The 20,950-nt window shown below is 38.4% G+C and overlaps 1 protein-coding gene across 3 annotated transcripts in view; it reads left to right on the top strand.

Moving 5' to 3' along the window:
* The window catches only part of PCBD2 (pterin-4 alpha-carbinolamine dehydratase 2), a 52,234-nt gene extending 34,121 nt beyond the window's left edge, over positions 1-18,113 (top strand). Inside the window, exons 3-4 of one of the 3 annotated variants that reach the window (XM_039242270.1) lie at positions 16,557-16,652; positions 17,865-18,113. In XM_039242270.1, coding sequence (XP_039098201.1) covers positions 16,557-16,652; positions 17,865-17,960 — 192 coding nt within the window. In that variant the 3' untranslated portion in view covers positions 17,961-18,113. Of the gene's footprint in view, positions 1-16,519; positions 16,653-17,864 lie in introns of all 3 variants that reach the window. The other 2 variants (XM_039242271.1, XM_039242272.1) reach the window with 2 other exon arrangements.
* Positions 18,114-20,950: the final 2,837 nt, after the last annotated feature.

Genomic DNA, 20,950 nt, shown 5'->3' with positions numbered 1-20,950 from the left:
CTCATAGAGTAGATTGTTTTTCAGTGTTCTATTCCTCTAAAAATTACATAAAATTTTAAATAAATTAGCCAAGTTAATCCATTCCCCTATTGATAGACCTTTAGATTCTTGGCACTGTTCATTATTACTGTCAGTTCTTTCACAAGCATCTTTGTGTCTCTTTGTGTACAGATGTGAGAGTTTCCTTAGGGCATAGATCTAAAAATGTAATTGCTTGGGGGTGCCTCAGTGGCTCAGTCTGCTCAGGTCATGATCTCATGGTTCCTGAGATTGAGCCCCGTGCTGGGCTCTGCGCTGACAGTGCCAAGACTGCTTGGGATTCTCTCTCCCTTTCTCTGCCCCACCTGCTTGCTCACTCTCTCTCAAAATAAATAAATAAAACTTAAAAAATGTAATTGCTGGGGTAACTCTGGTATGCAGATTCATTTATTAACCTGATATACAGATTAATAAAGCAATGAAGGTTCAGGGTTGTGAGAAGTTATGACACTGGGGACAGATTGTAGCTCATTGACATGACTCTTTTTCATCAGAGAACCCTCTCCATGCATGAGTCTTGAATAACCCATAGTGACCTAAGTCCTCATGACTTCAGAGTGATGTGAGCTGATTTTGAAGTGTTTCTGGAAGTGTAGGAAAGTGTACGTATAGTGTAGACATCATGAGAACAGGAATTAGCAAGTGGGCTCTTAGTTCAAGGTGTGAGTACTTGAAGGCAAAAAGACCCACTTTTTACAAGAAGTCACTCTTTTAAAAAATCTTTTTAATGTGTATTTATTTTTGAGAGAGAGAGACACACACAGAGCACGAGTGAGGGAGGAGCGGAGAGAGGGAGACACAGAATCCAAAGCAGACTCTAGGCTCTGAGCTGTCAGCACAGAGCCCGATGTGGGGCTTGAACTCACGAACCACAATATCATGACCTGAGCTGAAGTCGTAGGCTTAACCGACTCAGCCATCCAGGCGCCCCCAGAACTCACTCTTGATAGCACTAACTTGTAATGTCACCAGTACTGTTGCAGGCTTATAACCTGTCACCTTAAATTTTTACAACTATGCATAGTGTTAAATTCAAACCCATTAATGAATGTCTATTGTCTGAAAAAGGATACTTGCTGTTTAATTTCACAGACTGCATTTTCCATTTAATGTCACAAGTCAAAAGACTCCAGGTTGTGACCGAAATGTACCTACTTGCTGTCCCCATTCACAGACCCCTGTGAAAAATGGGGCTGGTCCAGTTGGCTCAGGTTCTGCGCATGCTGGGGCGGTGGCACTGAGTTAGAAGGTTGCAGTGTCCACTTAGGTGGTGCTGGGGTTGGGATGCACATGCCTGGTATCTGCTGTACCATCTCATCCAACCATATTTTAATCATCTCATGGCTTTCACTGGAGGAATCCTATTGTACACTGGTCTTTATAGGCAGAGATAATTATATATATATATATATACTTGCCTGGGTAAGCAAATTGATAAACTTGCAATAAAGTGTATCAGACCATTTCTTTGGCAGGACCGACAAGAACAGCTTGTGAAGCAGAGCTGTTTCCAATGGAGCATGAAAAGCTTTGAAATTTCTCAGTAAGAGCAGAAAGCAATATTTGAAACCATCCTTAAACAATTGTTTGTTTTCCTCTTCCCCAACCAAGTTTATAAAAATTTGGTCAGACAGGCGTTTTGTTTTGTTTTAAAATATTTTCAGTGACTTGTTATCTGCTGAATGCACATGTGTTCCTGTGCTTTTTCTTTCCCGATTGAAACTTTAAACCCTTCCCTTAAGTCCCCCTAAAAACCTCCCTTTGCCCAGTAAGGTTTGCATATGTGAGAAGGGTTGAAGGGATTTGGACCCTGGAGAAACCTCACGATTTGAAATCTGCCTGAGTAGTTGTGCACCAGGAATGGCCATGGTTAGCGCCATAGGGGCTCTTTGTCTTTCTCTCCTACCAAGATTCCTCACCCCAAAAAGACGTTGGTTAATTGGGGTGTTTCAGTTTAGTTAATCACATCATGAGGGCCTGTGAACATAGCAAGAAGCATGATTGAAGCATTTATAAAAATTTGGCTCATAGTAAGCCCCATAATTTGTTTGAAAGAATTACCTCTTCAGCGACATTAAAAAAAAGAAACCCAAAGATTGTGGTTTATAACACCACACCTGGTCCAGATTGTACTGGATGAATCCGTATTTGCTTCGCTGTAAATGATTTTGAGGGTGGAATTCTTGGATTGTTTTCTGTCTTGTAAGCCCTTGACATTGTACTGATACCTGTGTGCGCGCAAACCTCCTGACATGGGAAAGGCCAGCTCAGCCTCCCACTGAAATGCAGGTTGGCTGCCTTTATTCTGCATGTTCCTAGAATGAGGAAATGATATGACAATAAACAGAAATGCCCTTGCTGAAGAGAGAAGGGAAGCTGGTGTTTATCTGGTCAGGTGGTTTAGATTAGCCATGATGCGGCTCTGTATTATGTTACTTTAAATCATTGTGTCCCAACAGGACATAAATTATGAAGATTGTTACAGTATGTTTCATCCTATGTAAGATCAACAAATTGGAATAATTTTTTTATAGGAAAATCACAGTGCTTTTGGCAAGGCTATTGAAGCCTTTAATTTGACTTGAGTATTTCTAAAATATTATTGCCTAATATATAAAGTACGATTTGCATAAGGTAGGAAATAATAAACTTTTAAAAACGAAAGGGAAGCATTTCTCTGTAGCAGTTGCATCAAATGGCAGAGCACTCACATTCCGTCCGTGTCTATATGTTTTCTTTGTCCCAGTGTTTTAGAGCCAGTTGCGTGCTCTTCCTCTGGTAGGATTGCCAGTGAGCCGTGCGGGTCCTGGTGCAGAGACGGAGCGTCGCCGTGTGCTGCCCGCCCATCAGCCCTCACGTGCACAGACAAGGCAGCCGCTCTGTGGTGGAACAGAATGGGAGCCTGCTCTAAAGAGGGAAAACAGACTTCCCCAGTGATACACATTCAGGAAAACAAAGCATTTTTTTTTCTTTCAGGGTATTAGGAATTATTTTAAAAACAATACCCCAACCCCCCCAATCCAACTTGATCGACAGCTGAAGCCAAGGTAATTTCTATAGGAATATCGCAAGAAGAATGGACCTAAGTAAGCATTTATTCTTTTAAATGTTTCTTCTGCTCGTTACTGATTCCTGAATCGTGAGCCTTATTTGTGAATTTTTAACACAGAGACTTAAATTTTTTTCAGTCATATTCAGGATGCAACTAAGTTCATTTGGCCACACAGAGCAAATTTTTTAGATTAAAAAAATGGTGCAAAATTCCTTTGTGTAGGATTCAAGCGGATTGGGACCTTTTCAGTGCTCCACGGTAGCATGTGTTCTGTGCAAAGCACCCTGCATGTTTTTATGAGACCTCCTCACACAGTGAAGTTAAGTAGTAGAGCCTCTGATTTACAGAGACTAGGAGAGAGGAGAGAGGATTAGGATTCGCTCAAGGCCATAGAATGAGACAGATCTGGGATTAGACTTTTCAGGACGAAATGACACCATCCACAAGACCTTCTCAGTCTTTTGATACCAAAAACAGGGTAAGTGCTAAGTCTGTTTTACTCTCTCTGTGTCTCAAGCCCTGAGATTTTTCTTAATTCTTTAGTAATACGATTTAAAACACAGAAACATGAAGGTCTCTCGTTTCAATCTGTTCACCGTAGGAAGATCTTTCTTTAAGCCTCAGCATAACAGGTTGATGATAAATACTGAATATATTTGGGGTTTGCTTTAGCTCAGTGTCTGGAGACTCTGACAGGTTCAGGGACCTTTCCAAGTTCACAACCTATGTGTGCACTTGGAAACAAATAAATACAGATGCCTTAAGAGATGGTCCGTTTCCTCACCGGGCTTCTTCTGGATTGGCACTGTTCTCTTCTGAGTGGGTCTGGCAGGCTGTTTGCTTGCAGCGACCCCTTGCAGCTGTCTGTCACTGGGCGTCCTCTGCTGAATTATCAGGATCCCTGATTGGGCTTGAATATTTGTATTTGGGTGATGTATTTTTCTTACAGGAAACATTAGCAAATGTTGCCAAAACTATACTAAAAAACTCTTAAAAGTAGAATTGATTCCATTTAGAACTCAGCAAAGGAAAGACTAAGTATGAACTTGTTGATGTTGTAACAGACCTTTTTATACCATCAGATATTTTGTGGTGTCAAGTGAGATGAGGCCCTGTTTTACAAAATGTGTACTGCTTGTAGAAAACTTACTTTCTGTACAATTAAGCTAAATTAGGCATTGCTTTGTTTCTTTAAAATATTTTTGAGTCCTCCTCCCCGCGCCGACCCCTCCCCATGCTGTTTGGGGGAGTAGGTGTTCTTTCTGCTCTGAGCCCTTGTTCTCTTCCTTCAGCCCTTTTGGCTCTTGACTTTCAGTTTAATTTTATATACTCCAGTTGGAGCAGAAGTGTTTTTGCCTTCTGTCTTTTGAAAATTAGGTACAGTGATAAGGCAGGATAGTTTCATGTCAGATATACTCTAGAATTACATTGTTTCACCTCTTAAAAGAAGAAAAGGTAGGGAGTAGACTGCCATTTTGCCTATGGTTTGATTTTTTAAAATGTATTTGGCCAGATAATCCCTATATCTTTGTTGTTTGGATGCATAAAGTTGAAGCCTAGGGACATTTTTCTATATATATTTGAATTTTTATAAATTTTACAATGATGACAATGCTAAGGAGCGTCAATTCTAATTCTTTAAGAATTTAATTCATAAATTCTGTTTGCTAAAACAAAGCAAAACAAAACACTCGGGTAGTCTTTGTAATACCTCTTATCTCATGAGACTTCTGAAAGTGAACAAATAGGGATTATCAGCTGATTAGGAAAGACAACCTCCAAGGGGATTTTCCAGAGCAACTGGCTGGCAGTAATGAACAGCCGCAGTGAACAGTGAGGTATCAGAAGCTATGTGACATTAGGGAGCCCCAAGTAAACGGCTTCTCTGGTGGATTCCCCTTGGGTGATTTTGAAACCCGGGTTTCACTCTGCTTTAGGGGGAAAGGATAGACAGGAAATGGTCAAATGTGCTGATTCCAAGAGGGCAAAACTGAAGGACTGTGAGAAATTTTAGAAGTAGCTCATCAGACTGAGCTGTTGGCATGCCCCATGGTAGCTGATGAGGATGCGGGGAGATGTAATTTAAGCTTACGTGCAGAGGACTTCAGAAATGAGTAATGTCTTTTCAGGGAAAAGATATTCTCAGTTTGTGATCATCTTGTCTAGAAAGCTTTTTAGGCACACATCAGGTATGTGATGTCTATCTAGTCAGAGGACTTTCCCTAAGAACGGGACAGAAATGATGGGCTCTTAAGTAAGACATGTTGGTTAAACTCTGTTGCTTGGAGAAGAGCGGATACTCTTCAGTAGTCCTTTGTCAAAGAGTAGTTTTCCTAGCCTGGGAATTTAGGCGGAATTTACTAATGTAATTATAAATCCTAGTTGTGCAAAAGAAAACTATTTTGCACCTTGCTTCATTTAACAGTATATGTTGAAGTTAGTACCATGTAATTAGCTAAAAGCTGTCTTATTTTTCCGAATGGCTGTTTAGGATATTAGAGTAATTGCCAAAAGTGGTGACTTAAGAACTTCTTTCTTTTCTTTCTTTCTTTCTTTTTTTTTTTTTAAGGGTCTGCAGTGCTAAGGTTCTGTGAGCACATCTTTTGAAGGTAATGTGGAGAAGTGAGCTTGCTATCTCTCAGGTAGTATACTTATTACCACCAGCTGAAGGGGCACGGACTTGGCTTAGGGCAGTGTGTAGAGTGGGCTGCTCTTTCAGTAGCTTGTGGGCATTGTCTCACGTGTCTGAGGAAGCCAGGTTTAAGTTCAGAGTGGGATATTCTTGGCTTGAGTTATTGGAGCTGTTGCACTCTGTGGTGGATCAAGTAGAAGACAGGTCGATTACTGGCGTGGGACTGGTGAGGGTTGTGTCTGTCCCCAACCACACATATGGACTGCCTAGGGGGTGGTCCTCAGGTAAGGTATTTAGTCTGGCTCTTCAGGGAGACACGGATCACCTGCTTGGCTGAGATGCTCACCGACAGATTTCCAGTTCCACTGGAAATCTTTCTATGAGAAACAGTTTTCAGTATGTTTCTGATTTTCTCATATTTGCAAGGGTGACTTTCTTTGGTCTTCCAGCTGTTTTTATACTAGGTTTGGAAAGGAATTCTTCCTCTCCAGACCCTAGACACTGTAATATTAAGGTGTTGCTGATGATAATAAGCACTAGCATTAATGGAGTGCCGGATAGAATGCCCAGCACACTGCAAAGTATGTTACAGGAATTACATTTTTACGTACAAAGAAACTGAGGCTCATTTCAAATGTTAAGTGATTTCTCTGAGATCAGATAGCTAGTGAATAGCAGCACTAGGATTTCAATCTAGGTCTCTGACCCTAACGTTTTTGCACTTGACCAGTGTGCTGTGTGCTCAAAATAAGAGTGACATTATGGAGAAAAAAAGCAACCTCTTTGGTTGCGTCTGTTCCTCACAATTCTCATGTCACTAGTTGAAGGTATTCTTCTGTTGCTTGCAAATTACTATCTGATGTTCCCTTTGCAGTGGCTAGAACAGTTCACAGTGGTTTCCACGAGAAAGGCATGGTGAGTCACGTAATATTCTGGGGCAAAGGACGCCTTTCCTTGGTGCACCGAGCAGTGTTTATGTGATGGATCAGTCACCAACACCAAGGGAAGGTCCCGTCCTGTGACATGTGCGTGCTTGGCAATGATCTTGCTGTGCATTTTGCTTAATAATTTTCATTATTTTTAATTAAAGTTGAAGAAGTGCAGACTCTAGCTGAAATTAAGGTAGGTTGTATTGCCGGAATCTGGTAATTACTTTAATTGATCACAAGATAGTTTCCTTGATCACCAATTAGACTAAATTGCCGATCATGTTTCAAGACGTGAAGAAATGCCCAAACTGATTTATGTAATAGTGTTTTCATTTCTAATCAGACGTAAATATCATTTCCTTCCATAGCAATTGTGTTTTATAAAAGAAGAGTTCTAGGCCTACAAACGTAAAGGTGATTCTTAAACAATAGAGTTCTAATTCATTGAATGGGTAAAGGAAGTATTTAGAGGCTTAATGGAGATTGTACTGGGGAAATTACTTTGGACTCGCTGGTGCTCATTTTCTTAGTGGGAGATATGTTCTTTTTTAGTGCATAATTAAAATAGTCTATAATCAAAATATAAAAGGCAGCAGATTTAAAGAACATATATCAAAGAGAATTGCTCTGAGTAATGAAAGATTTGTATTGTTAAGTATGTGCTAGAAGTTAAGTCTTAGAACTTTAATAAATGATACATGTTATTTGGACTGAAGCTGCTTTTTAAATTCAGGGTGCTTTTAAGCATTTCACAGATTGATACAGGATTTTTGTTTTGGTTTCGTGCATCTGATAGTCTTTCATATTTTCATGGAATAAAATGAAACAAAAGGAACTTTAAGAAAAATTAAAGTTCCCAGAGAATACTTGATTTGGGGTTCACAGAGAAATCTTTTAATTGCTGATGGTTTGGAGATTTCCAAATGACAAACTTCATTGGCCTAATTTACTGTGATTGTAATGCTTACATTCCTTAACATGGCAGAGTGACTTAAAAAGTCATACTTCATCATGCATTCATTGACTTGTTCATAAAATGTTTGTAATTTGCAATAGAGGAAAGACTGAAACTATTATCAGCCATTATATGTTATTTGTTGGCCATATGTTTGTTTGAAATGGCCGTGGCTCAACAGAACATGGCTCATAGACAAACTATGCTGTAAATTGGCACTAAAAACCCACCTACACAGGTAGGCATATGTTAAGAAGTTTACATGAGCCAAAATATTTTAATAGGAACCATGTTACATACATTGCAGTATCTCAGCTCCCTTTAGAATGAGAGCTTCATTTGCATGGCATCTTTGTTTTTTTCCCCCCAAACTAATTTTCAAAAATAGAATAGGTATATGCGTGGTACAGATTCAGAAGGCACCCAAGAGTCTAGTAACTTCTTTCTTGTCCCTGATTCTCAACCATCCAGTTTCCCTTCTCTACCCCTATTATTCACTGTTACCAGTTTCTAATGTATGATTGTGGAGATGTTAATGCATACAGTTTCTTCTCATTTTGTACAATTCAGGCTATTGATAAGCATTTATTTTTCATTTAGTAATGTACATTGGAGACTTTTCCATGTCAGAGGATAGTTAACTTCATTCTTCTTAGTGGCTGCATAGTACTCCAGTGTGTAAATGTACTTTCATCTATTTAATCAGTTCTTTACTGATGGACCTTTGGCTTTTTCAAATCTATGGCTCTTACAAGCTGTGTAGCAGTGTCCATTCTTATAATTTATGTAAAAGTGTATCTGCAGGACTGATTCCTAGAAGTGCAGTTGTCTAGCTGAAAGGCATGGGCATTGTTAATTTTCATAGATATTGTCAAAGTCTCTTCCAATGAGATCTGTTTCTGTTCCCCTGCGACACGAGTGCCTTTTCTCCTGTATCTTCAGACTTTTTGATCTTTACCAAACTGATAGAATTAACAAGTTTTCCCCCACCCCAAAACTTGCCTGAGATATAGTTGACTTAAAACTTAGTATTAATTTGTGCTTCTTTTATCATGTGTGACTTTGAGCAGTTTTTATGTTTAAGAACCATTTGATTTTTTTTGTTATCTGTTATGTCCTTTGCCCATTAAAAAAAAAACTGGGTGGTTGATCTTTTTCATAGTAATTTGTAGGAATTATTTACATCTTAAGGAAATACATACTGCAAGTACAGCTCTTGTTTGTCTTTTGATTTTATTTGTTGGTTTTTATTTTCATACAGACAAAGAATTTAATGTAGTAAGATTTACACATTTTTCATTTGTGGTTTAAAGTTTTCTGCCTATAGCATTCATACATTTCTTGTTACGTTTACTCCTAGATAATTTTTGATGCCATTTTAGATGGGATCTTTTCTTCTAATATATTTTCTAATTAGTTGTTGTTAGTATAAAAAGGCTTTTTTTTCCCCCCTGGCTTGACTTTACTTGGGAATCTTCTTGACTTTAATGGGAATCTTGTAGTATTTCCCTTTTAATACTAATATCACCTTTTGGACTGAGACTATATTCCTTTATTGAAAGAGGGGTCCAACTTGGGTTCTTTCTAATTGCTGTTATTATGAACAAACAATGATGATTACCCATGTAGCCAGTTTTAGTATGTACATTTTGACGCTGTGGTTACATGCTCCTATATTACCCTCCAAATATAAAGCAATTTTTGTACTTCTTACTTGTTATAAATAAAGAAAACAGTTGATAAACAGAGAGGCCCATACATTCTTATTTCATTGTTTTAATACATAAGAAATATTGAATTTATCGATTATCTCTTCAGAGTTTATAGAAGTCATCATATGCTTTTCCTCTTGATTTGTTAATATGGTGAAATATATCAGTATATTTCTTATATTGAGCATTCATTGCATTCTTAGAATGAATCCTATTTGCTCATGGTGTTTTGTTAGGTTTTGTTTATTAAGATTTTACCTAATGTGATCTCAAACTACGGTTTATTATTATATGCTATCTTTGTGGGAATTTGGAGCAATGTTATGGTAATTTATAAAAATAATTTGGATATGTCTCTCTTTCTGTGCTCTGGAACAGTTTAGTTAGTATTAGGGTTAACTCTGCTTTCAAGATTTTGTAGAATTTTTCTTTGAAATGACCGGAAACTGTTACTTTTTGGTATTGCTCTTATTTATTTGTATGTTTTTCTTTTCTGGGATCAGTTTTTTTTTTATTAAAGAACTATTTTACCTGTGGTTTGAAATTTATTTGTATAAATATTTGTTTCTATTAAAAATTATTTTTGTCTATGTTTAAAAAAATTTTTTTAAGTTTATTTATTTTGAGAGAGAGCACGGGGATAATAGCAGAGAGAGAGGGAGACAGAGGATCGGAAGTGGGCACTGTGCTGATAGCAGTGAGCCTGATGTGGGGCTAGAACTTACAAACTGTGAGATCATGACCTGAGCTGAAGCAGACATTCAACTGACTGAGCCACCTAGGTGCTCTGAAGTAACTTATTTTCTCTTATATAATTTTTACAGCTTGTGAATTTATTAGTTCTGCCATTTATTTTCCTGTTCATTTACATCTGCTATTCTCATTCTTGTTCTCCTTCCTTTGTTGATTTTTATTTATTTATCAGTTTAACTTATCGTATTCTTTCATTTTCTTAAGTGTTTAAAGATGTTTATTTTTTAATTTTTTTTTTAGTTTTATTTAATTTTTGAGACAGAGACCGAGCATGAGTGGGGGAGGGGCAGAGAAAGAGGGAGACACAGAATCTGAAACAGGCTCCAGGCTCTGAGCTGTTAGCACAGAGCCCAACGTGGGGCTCGAACCCATGAACTATGAGATCATGACCTGAGCTGAAGTTGGACGTTTAACCGACTGAGCCACCCAGGCGCCCCTAAAGATGTTTATTTTGATTATTGCTTTACACATATCCTGTATGTAGTGCATACATTATTAATTTCTATTGTTTCAGTTGTGATTTCTTCTTTGAATCAAGAGTTTAAAAGGAGGATTAAAAAAAAAAATTCCTAGGTAGTACTTTTTGCTGCTTTTGTCTTTTAGTTTTGTTTTTAATGTAATCAGGATGTTGTCAGCACTGTTTTTACTTTTTGGAATTTATTGAGATTTTCTTTGTGGGCCAATATATGTTCAATTTCTGTGAATGTCCAGTAGATATTTTAAAGTTATATTCTCAGTGTGTAAAGTTTTAGGTATATTAATTGGACCTTCCTTTAAAAATGATGTATTTAAGTAGTACATACCCTTACTTTTGTTTGTTTACTCTGCCATGGATTAAGAAATAGGAATTAAAGTTTCCAGTTATAGATGTTTCTTTTGGTATTATATGTCCTGTCATTTCTGCCTCATTGATTTTGATGCTATATTGTTTGTAGTATAGATATTCATAATTATTCAATCTTCATTGAAGATACACTTTATATGTTAAAAAAAAATTTCATTTTAAAGCCTGTGTCTTTAATTCCAGCATTTGAGTTTTGCTTTGTGATTTGTGTAGTTTTCTCTTCTTCTTCATTTTTTTTTTTTTTTGGCAAGTCAGAGAGAGAATTTTAAGCAGTTTCTACGCCAAGCCCAGAGCCCAGTGAGGGGTTCCATTCCATGACTGTGAGATCATGACCTGAACCGAAATCAAGAGTTGGACACTCATTTGAATGCTTCTCTTTTTTTTTTTTCTTTTTAAGTTTTATTTTTTAAAGTAATCTCTGGGGTACCTGGGTGGCTCAGTCGGTTAAGCATCTGACTTCCGCTCAGGTCATGATCTCACGGTTCGTGGGTTCGTGCCTCTGTGCAGACAGCTAGCTCGGAGCCTGGAGCCTGTTTCAGATTCTGTGTCTCCCTCTCTCTCTGACCCTCCCCTGCTCACGCTCTCTCTCTCTCTCTCTCTCTCTCTCAGAAATAAATAAAACATTAAAAAAAATAAAGTAATCTCTGCACCCACTGTGGAGCTTGAACTTATGACCCTGAGATCAGGAGTTGCATGCTCCACTGTCTGAGCCAGCCAGGTGCCCCAGTGTGCTCTTCTTTTCAGTTGGATTATGGATCTTTATGACTGGAAAGATGTTTGGTCTTGTAAAACATGACACAGAACTGATATAATTTTTTCTCCCCTAATTTAAATCATGATATGGATTTGTGTTTTGTTTTGCTTCATTTTAATTGTGTTTTCTTTGACCTATTTTTGTTCTTCTTGTGGATGCTATTATACCTAGAATTTTACACAGCAAACTTAATCCTCCTTTTCTTTAGATTACATTTATTTTTTTAAAGTTTATTTATTTTGAGAGAGAGAGAGAGAGAGAGAACCAGTGGGGGAGGGGCACAGTGGGGAGAGAGGATCTAAAGTGGGCTCTGCCCCGACAGCAAAGAGGACTGCAGGACTCGAACTCATGAACTGTGAGATCAATGACCCGAGCCAAAGTGAGACGCTCAGCCTACTGAACCACCCAGGCACCCCTTTAGATAGGATTTTTTTAGATAGTGATCTCCCCACTAAGCAATATCAAAATTAAATTTCTACTTTCTCGTACTTTTCCTTCACCATGCAATTTTGTTTCATTTTCTTTTTAGTTTGAGTGCTTATGTTTTATACCTTTAAATGTATTTCAGATCTTTCAGCTTTCAGACTTTTTAAACTTTCATTTACCTTTTCCATGTCTGTCCTTTTTCTTCCATCTCTTCTAATAGTTTATAACATTGCTTTCTGTTTCATGACTACAGTCCCCACAGTTGTTTTATTTTTTAATTTTTTTTCTACTTTTTATTTATTTGTTTGTTTATTTTTTGAATGTTTGAAACTCATTTATTTTTGTCATTTTTTTTTACAAATATTGTCAAATTGGTTTCCATATAACACCCAGTGCTTATCCCCACAAGTGCCCTCCTCCATGCCCATCTCTCCCCTCCCCCCCCACATCCATCAGTCCTCAGTTTGTTTCTCAGCATTCAAGAGTCTCTCTTGGTTTGCCTCCCTCCCTTTCCCCCACCATTTACCCCCGTCTTCTCCCCCATGGTCCTCAGTTAAACAGTTGTTTTAAATATATTCCTAGAGCTGAGTCAATTTGTTGCTTACTGCCTATTCATTTGGTATCATTTCTCTATCTATCTGTAGTTACTTATATTTCATCCTTTAATAAAAACTTCCACAAAAAGGATGAAGGGGAGTTATTCCCTGAATTACTGTATTTTAAAAATCATGTCTCTTGCATTATGTCTGAACAACAGTTTAGTTAGGTATAAAATCCTTTGCACTTTGATTTCCTTGTCTTTGTAGGTATTGCTCCTCTGACTTCTGTGTTGAATGTTGGCATGTGGAAGTTTGAAGTCAGCCAGATTATTTTCATTTGTATAAATGGATTTGACTAGATGCCAAAAGTATTTTTTTAATCTTCAAATTCACTGACTTCACTGGGATGTGTAGAAATGGTTGAATTCTTACAACCAATAGATTTAAATCTTTTATTTCTGGACAAATTTTTGAATTATATCTCTGATTTCTTTCTATGTTTCTTATTGTTCTCTTACTCAAAAAAGTTATTGTTATGTTAGATCTACTTTGTCTTCTGTACTTTTTTCTACTTCTTATAAGCACTTAGTGATTTCTGGTTCATTTTGCCCATCTTCTCAGTCCTGTCGTCTAAGCATCTCACTAGATTGTTAGTGGTGTCTCTTCTGCCTTGGGCTCTTTGCAGTTTTCTTTGATGGAATGGCTTTAGAAAGCCTGTACTTTTAGCTGGCTCAAGGCCTTTAGGTTCCAACTGGCATTCTGGTAACAAATAGCTAGGGCTGTAAAAAGAAATCTTAGAAAGAAGGGACAGATGCTTTTCACCATCTGCCGGTTTTGCTGTTTATTCCTATTCCTTCTTTATTAATGCCAGATAATCAGAATTCCCTTTTGAGGTTTTGCTTTTTTCCTCTCCTCTCCCCTCATTTCACTTCCTTGCAGAAATCCTTTTTACTTTAATTTGAATGAGTATCGTTATGCATGTTTTCCATTTGTGGATTTAAAAATATGTTGGCTATTATTTGGTTCTGTGATATGGAAGAAGGATTATGAAATTGTCTTCTTGCTCCCAGAGCAGGAGCAAGTGTTCTTTCCCTAGGGAAGAATTAGGAGTAGATGCTGTGTAAATGGTTTATTGGGCTTTGTGATATTTAATTAAATGCAAATATTAGGTGACAGTTGAAAGGAAATATGTAAGGCCGAGGAATACACAAATTTGGAGGATCTTTGGAAGTGTCTTCTTTTTCTTCTTCTTTTTTTCTTTTACACCGTATGTAGACATGATAGAAGGTTTTTCTTTGGTCACTGCACCTCTTAGGATATGAATGTTCTCTTTTAAGTCATATCTGTGATAGAGTAGATTTTGCTGCCAAGCTGATAGTATGCTGGTGATAAAAAATTTGAGGAGCACTTCTGACTGTGTTCAAATCATCCTCTTGATCCACTTGGTTCTTTGGAAATAGTAGGGGATGGTAAACAGCACTTTCAACCTTTAGGATAACACAGTTCAAAGAAATTGTGGCCACAGGGCTTAAGAGCTTGGGTAACTGATTTTGCCCACCTAATTTCTTGTCATTAAGCTCTTTTCCCCAGTCAGTGTGCTTCAGGGTGTCACTCCTTATATGTTATCTATTTGTCTGGTGTATGGGTCCAAGTCCTTATTTATGGCATGTGAGAAAAGGGAAGTGCCATTCTTCTGGGAGGCACCAACTGGAATCTTGATTCTCAAGACTGCGATTCTCACCTGTCATTACATTCTGTCAGGTTTATCATATACAGTTTGGCCAGAGCACTATATGATAGCAGTGTGTGCCATTTTTGATCTCTTACTTGGTGCCAGGAGCTGTGCTAAGTGCTTTTATATCTTCTATCTCATTTTTTTTTTAATTAGGATGACTACATGCTGCTTTTTTAAAAAATAGTTTTATTTATTTCTAGGAGAGAGAGAGAGCGTGAGCAGGGGAGGGTCAGAGAGAGAGGGAGATACAGACTGCGAAATAGGCTCCAGGCTCCGAGCTGGCAGTCAGCACAGAGCCCGACGCGGGGCTCGAACCCACGAACCGCGAGATCATGACCTAAGCGAAAGTTGGACGCTTAACCGACTAAGCCACCCAGGCGCCCCTACATGCTGCTTTTTATTATTATCCCCAATTTACTGACCAGAGAACTAAGGCTCACGTGACAGGTTGTAGAGTTGGATTTTCTTTGTTGTTGTAGAGTTGGAATTTAAATTCAGCACTCTCCGGTTCAAAAGCCCAGGCCCTTCATGACTGTATTATTATCTCTCAGGGGTAGTGGTTAAATTTGGAAGTCTGAATATGGCATTATAGGCAAACAGACTAAAAATTCTCATTACACATCATTTAATGCAGGTTAATTCTGTATTTGAATAATTAAGATTTTTTTTTCAGTTTATTTATTTTGAGAGAAAGTGCGAGCAGGGGAGGGGCATAGATAGAGGCAGAGAGAGAATCCAGAGCAGGCTATGTGCTGTTGGTACAGAGCCCGACAAGGGGCTTGATCTCATGAAACATGAGATTGTGACTTGAGCCTAAATCAAGACCAGTGCTCAACTGACTGAGCCATGCAGGTGCCCTGTATTTAAATAAGTAAAACAGACTTTCACTTTTGACTTATTCCTTCCCCTCACATAACCTAGAGAATCAGATTATGAAATGAGAAGAGGTAGTGAATATTGTTTTCCACTAATAATTCCACATGTAGTTAAGTGGATTTTGCTTGAAGGTTTTTCTGTTTCCTGACAGGTAAAACCTTCAGGCCTTTGGTATCAAAATGGGAGTCTTTATCCTTAATAAGATCATTCCGAGATAGGCACCATTATGAATGACACAGAATGGTTTAAAATGGCATCTTCTGTAATTCTCACTATTAACTTAGAAATCCACTCTTCTGTCAGTTGGCGATCTAAAAAATATAGCTCAGCTAATAATCAGATTGGTTTTTCTGGGTATGGGTAATAAAGTTAAATATTTGTTTATGTGGCTACAATGGGTACTGCCCTGTGAATTCTACTGTAAATTTGTAGTTAATATGCCATTATCTTCGAGTCTTACTGAGTATTTCTGCTTTCTAGACACATGAGAGACAGACCCTCATACTGTTTGCGATTACCTTCATAAAAATTGGAAAACAGGCAAAAGAAAAAAAGTTCATCTTCCTCTCAGAACAAGTTTGCCTTCTGGTTAGCACAGTTAGGTGTGCACTTTCCCTGTGGTAGGAAGATGGAGCCCTGCAGGTCTGCACTTAGGCCCGTGGCCGGATCTGCCGCCCTGTGCCCCGAGGAAGGGTGCTTTCAGTTCCTCATGGCCGTGCTGGGAAGCAGCGAGAACACCTAGAGCAGGCCAGACAGTCTTTGCTGTTTCATTCTAGACGTCAAAAAATAGTCTTTTATCTTTCCTTTCTTCTCTGGGAGATGGGATGGGGAAGTTGTTCGTATCTGCCAGTGCTTTTGCTTAAGACACACTTGAAAGTTATTTTTCCATAGTCTTGGGGTCATTGCCTTAGTTAGCAACCCAGCCACCAAACACAAAAGCAGTGGTGAGGAAAAGTAGCCCATAAGGTTGGAGGCCAGGTAGTGAGATCCAGGGCACTAGGTTGAAGGGAAATTATTCCCGTGCTATTTTGGAGAGTCTTGTCCCCAGGACAATTAAACAGTCCAGACAGGTCACTGGGTGAGACCAATTTCCTGGTTTGTTTATTTGAACCTGATTGTTTTTCACCGTTGAGCAGCAGGTCATGGTCCTGCTACACCATTCCCTCAGCTCTCTGGAAAGCTGTCCCTTTCATATTTGATTTCTCCAGGCTTCCTTAAGGATCCTAGCTTTGTCTTTATCTGGCTGAATTGCTCTGGTCTCTCTCTGTCTCAGGTTCAGAGTAGAGGGCAGTGCCACTAATCAGTTTCAGCTCCATCTCATGCAGGCATTTGGCTTTATGTCCCGAGTTGCCCTGCAAGCCGAGAAGATGAATCATCACCCGGAATGGTTCAATGTGTACAACAAGGTAACTAAATTGCCTTATTTGGGGATCACCTTAGCTTTGGAGTTTAGGAAACTTCATTCTTCCTTGTCATCCTCTGCAGCCAAGAGTCACTGTGCTTAGGAAAGTGCCCTCTTACTCTTTTGCCGAGAATCCCTGTGTATTACGGCAAATTAGTAACAAATTTTTAGGTCGCTCAAGAGAGCAATGACAAAGCTCTGTTTTCATGCTTGTCTTCTTTTGAAACTAAGAGGAGCAAGTTGGGCCAAATTAGGCTCCTGGATTAAACTTGAAAATCAGCCAGGCAGATAAATTTGTGAAAGAAATGGTAGCAAATAAGAAAGATAGGGCCTCATTTATCTTATTGAAATAAATATGCTCAAGAACTGTGCCTTAAATAATAACTGTTTATTAAATTCTGTATTCTAAGTGGGAACTGGCTTTCTTAAGACAAAGAGCAGGCTGAAAAAGATTTTAAAGTAGATTTTTAGGGGCACAGTAAGAAGAATCACTGCCCCCCCCCCCCCCCATGTCTTTGCCTTTATGGCTATGACATTTGGAATATCTATTTTATCCTCTAGATTTCTATGCAGTTCTGTTTTCTCTTTAAAAGTCCTCTTTGAAAAAAGAGAAAATTTCCTGATGTATTTGTGATTTATTGGAATAATTCAGAGCATGTAGGTACCACAATAAACTTTTCTTTCCTAGTTGCCTCTCTTTGTCCATAATTTTGCCTTTGCTTTTTAATTGGTTTTTCAAGAAGTGACATTCTGTTCCTCCACCCCACCCCCACCCCATTTTCCTAATTTTGAAATGGACTTTTCTGAACGTAGTTGCTAAGATATTACATTTGATAGCTTGGTTTTTCTCAGTGGCCTGAAAATAGTCATGTAATTAAAGTAATGGGAGTTAGAATGGAACCTTAGTCTTGCGTTCTCTCTCTTTTTTTTTTTTGAGAGACAAGATTTGAGATGCTGGCAGCTGAATTGCCCTTCACATGAGAGGACCTTTTTATCGCTGGGCTGCTGCTGGGCCCAGCCTGAAGCAGGCTCTGCCCCTGGGTTTACTGGGTTTTGGAAATGCTGTGATGATTCATAATGTAATATTTTGTAAATCATTTAATCTCCCCAGTTCTCAAATGTGAATGTTGAGTAATAGATTGATTTCTGAACCCCCAAAGATAAGTAGCATGCATTGCAAGCTCTGGGTTATAAAAACTACCTTTGTGTCTCTTAGGTGCAGATAACCCTCACCTCGCATGACTGTGGTGGACTGACCAAGAGAGATGTGAAGCTCGCCAAGTTTATTGAAAAAGCAGCTGCTTCTGTGTGATTTCTTCCAAAATGCACATCAAACCCTGTACACATCTTAGCTGTCTTGTATGTTGAAGGCAATTTACATGAACAAATTAAGGTGTAAATTTAAGCTCACCTTTTGCCCAGTCTTGTACAATCTGTGTTTAATTACAAAATGATTTAAACTTGACCCTGAGGCATTTTTCATTATTTCTAATTGTATACATGGGGTAAACCAACCCAGGTAATTATATTCGTAATATTCAAAGAGAAAAATAGCATTCTTTCTCTGTTTTGTTTTTATTTATTTTTGGGGAGAGAAAGTGGGGGAGGGGCAGAGAGAGAGGGAGGCACAGAATCTCAAACAGGCTCCAGTCTCTGTGCTGTCAGCGCAAAGCCCGATGTGGGGCTAGAACTCATGAACTGTGACATGATGTCCCTAAGTGGGACGCTTAACTGACTAAGCCACCCAGGCACCCCGAGGAATAGCATTCCTTAAGAATGGGTGTTGGAGGAGTATTCATACATTTTATAACCCAGAAATCCAAGTGATTATGGTGACTTTACCAATGCATTGTCTTGGAGAATAGTTATAAGGTAGAAGAACAGTGAACCCTGTAGGTGAAGTGTTTTAACTGCACATAATAATTCTTAGGATGCCAAAGTTGATTTGGATTTTAGCTGCTACTTTACTCATTAGTTAGATTACAGAAGTCACAAAAATTGGGTAAGCTTTCTTCTGTTTTATCATTTTTGACAGGGAGTTGAAGTAGAGAACAATTGTCGTATCCATGGTTTCTGGCAACGTGGGGGCAGTGTAAGGACTCACTGTCACAGCGACCAACTTGCCAGTTCATTATTTGACTTACCGAGTTAAGGAGGAACAAAGGGTCATTTTTTAAAAATGATTTGCTATTTATAACTCCTGAACTGAGGGTCTGTAGCCACTGAGTTAGAAGTTACTGAGCTTTTATCTAATGAGAAGCTCTATTTATTTTGGGTGTCACTGACAAGAGTAAAATGGAATATAAGGTAATCTCTTATTTAAAAATTGCAATACTGTTCTTTGAAGGAACTTAGGAATGTACTTATTAATGAGATTACAATGTAGATTGAAAGAACTTACATATAGGGGTGCCTGGGTGGTTCAGTCAGTTAAGCATCTGACTCTTGTTTTCGGCTTAGCTCATGATCTCATAGTTCATGAGTTTGAGCCCCCATCGGGGATTCTCTTTCCCTCCTCTCTCTCTGCCCCTCTGGCGTGCTCTCGAAAGAAAGAAAGAAAGAAAGAAAGAAAGAAAGAAAGAAAGAAAGAAAGAAAGAAAGAAAACATATAAAAAAGAACATATATATATGTATATACACACACACACATATATATATGTATATCTGTATATATCTGTCATCGGAATATATTCCTGTCCAAGGAACACGTGTTAATCCCTTGAAGCATTATGGTAGCAGGATTTAACAGGGATCATCTTTGTAGTCCGCCTCATTTCAGAGACCAGAAAAATCTGGAAAGCCAGTTCTTGGCTGGGTCTCTGGGTCTGGGTGAGACAGGTATTGTCAGTTCACCCTGTGGATATGGAGTGTGCAGGGAGGGAAGAGAGATAAGGGCCACCCCGGTTCTGTGGCTGCTGTGAAATCCAGAACTTGTGCTTCTTAGAATTTTTTATAGAGGAAAAGGCAAAGCCGTTGTTTTTTTTAGATTTTTATTTTTTAAGTAATCTTTACACCCAACATGGGGCTCAAACTCACAACCCCCAGGTTAAGAGTCACATGCTCTACCGACTGAGTCAGCAGGGTGCCCTACTATGTGTTTTTTTGTTTTTTTTTTTTATAAAGTCTTTCCTATATTCTAGCTTTAGGAACTTTTATACATTTTATTACCAAAGATTTTTAGCTCAGTGCTTCAGTTTTTTCACATGAATTTTTAAACATGAAAAAATTTAAGCACATTTAAAAATAAAATGAATAGTACATTAAACCCTTATGTACTCAGATTTAACAGTTACCAAGAATTTACATCAGTTACTTCATATAATCCCCTGTTTCTCTTTTCTTTGCTAAAGCATTTAAAAGCTTTAAAATAGCTTAAAAACTTAAAATTTCAGATAGCATGTCATTTTGCCCTTACATCCTTCAGTAAATATCTCCAGAAAATATGGTCATTTTCTTGTATAAACCATAATGCCACTATCATACCTAACAAAATAAACCATGATTCCTTGTTATCACCCAATACCCAGGCAAAATCAAATTTCTCGGAAAGTCAAGAATGCCTTTGGACAGTAATTTTGTTCTAATTAGGATCCATGTGAAGTCTCCCCATCACATGTGCTCTCTTTATTCTTTCAGTCTAGAGCGAGCAAGCTCCTCTCCTTTCTTTCCTCCTTTGCCCCATGTCATTGACTTGTTGTATAAATGGGATCAGGTGTCCTGTAGAGTATCTCAGCTTCTGATTTTTTTTGTTTGCTCCCTTTGGTGTCATTTAACTTGTTTCGCTGTACCCTGAATGGAAACCTTTCCTCTTATTTTGAATGTAAGCCTGAGGGTCTCAGCTTGTTGGCTGTTAACATGCACCACATATTAGCACAGTGGAGAGAGCAGGATATGGCTTGTAATTGCAGTGGTGAAGACCCAAGAATGCATCTGCTAATTAGCAGCTACATGAGGGTTTGACATAAGGTCCTTGTTAAGCATTGTTGCATCTGCTGGAACTCACAAACTATAGAGAATCAGAGATCCCATATGAGAAGGCTGTGGAAATACTCATTGTGGTAAATTCCAACAGAATGAATCTCCAGACATTCTTTAAGTAACTGACATTTCAGCCTAAAAAGACACTGTCCAAGTTGAAGGCTCCCAAACTCCCTTCTGTTCGAAACAATTGTGTGATGGCAGTGGTTTCTCTGATGGAGTCAACTTCGGTTTCCCTCCATTTTCTTTCTAAATGATCCCTGGAGAAGAGAGGAGTTAAACAGACGTGAACTCTACCCTTGTATGACCTCCATAGGTAATAAA

The sequence above is a fragment of the Hyaena hyaena genome, unplaced genomic scaffold, assembly GCF_003009895.1.
Source record: "Hyaena hyaena isolate Hyena2069 unplaced genomic scaffold, ASM300989v1 scaffold_214, whole genome shotgun sequence".
Lineage (NCBI taxonomy): Eukaryota > Metazoa > Chordata > Mammalia > Carnivora > Hyaenidae > Hyaena > Hyaena hyaena.
This window is presented reverse-complemented; position numbering and strand designations above follow the sequence as displayed.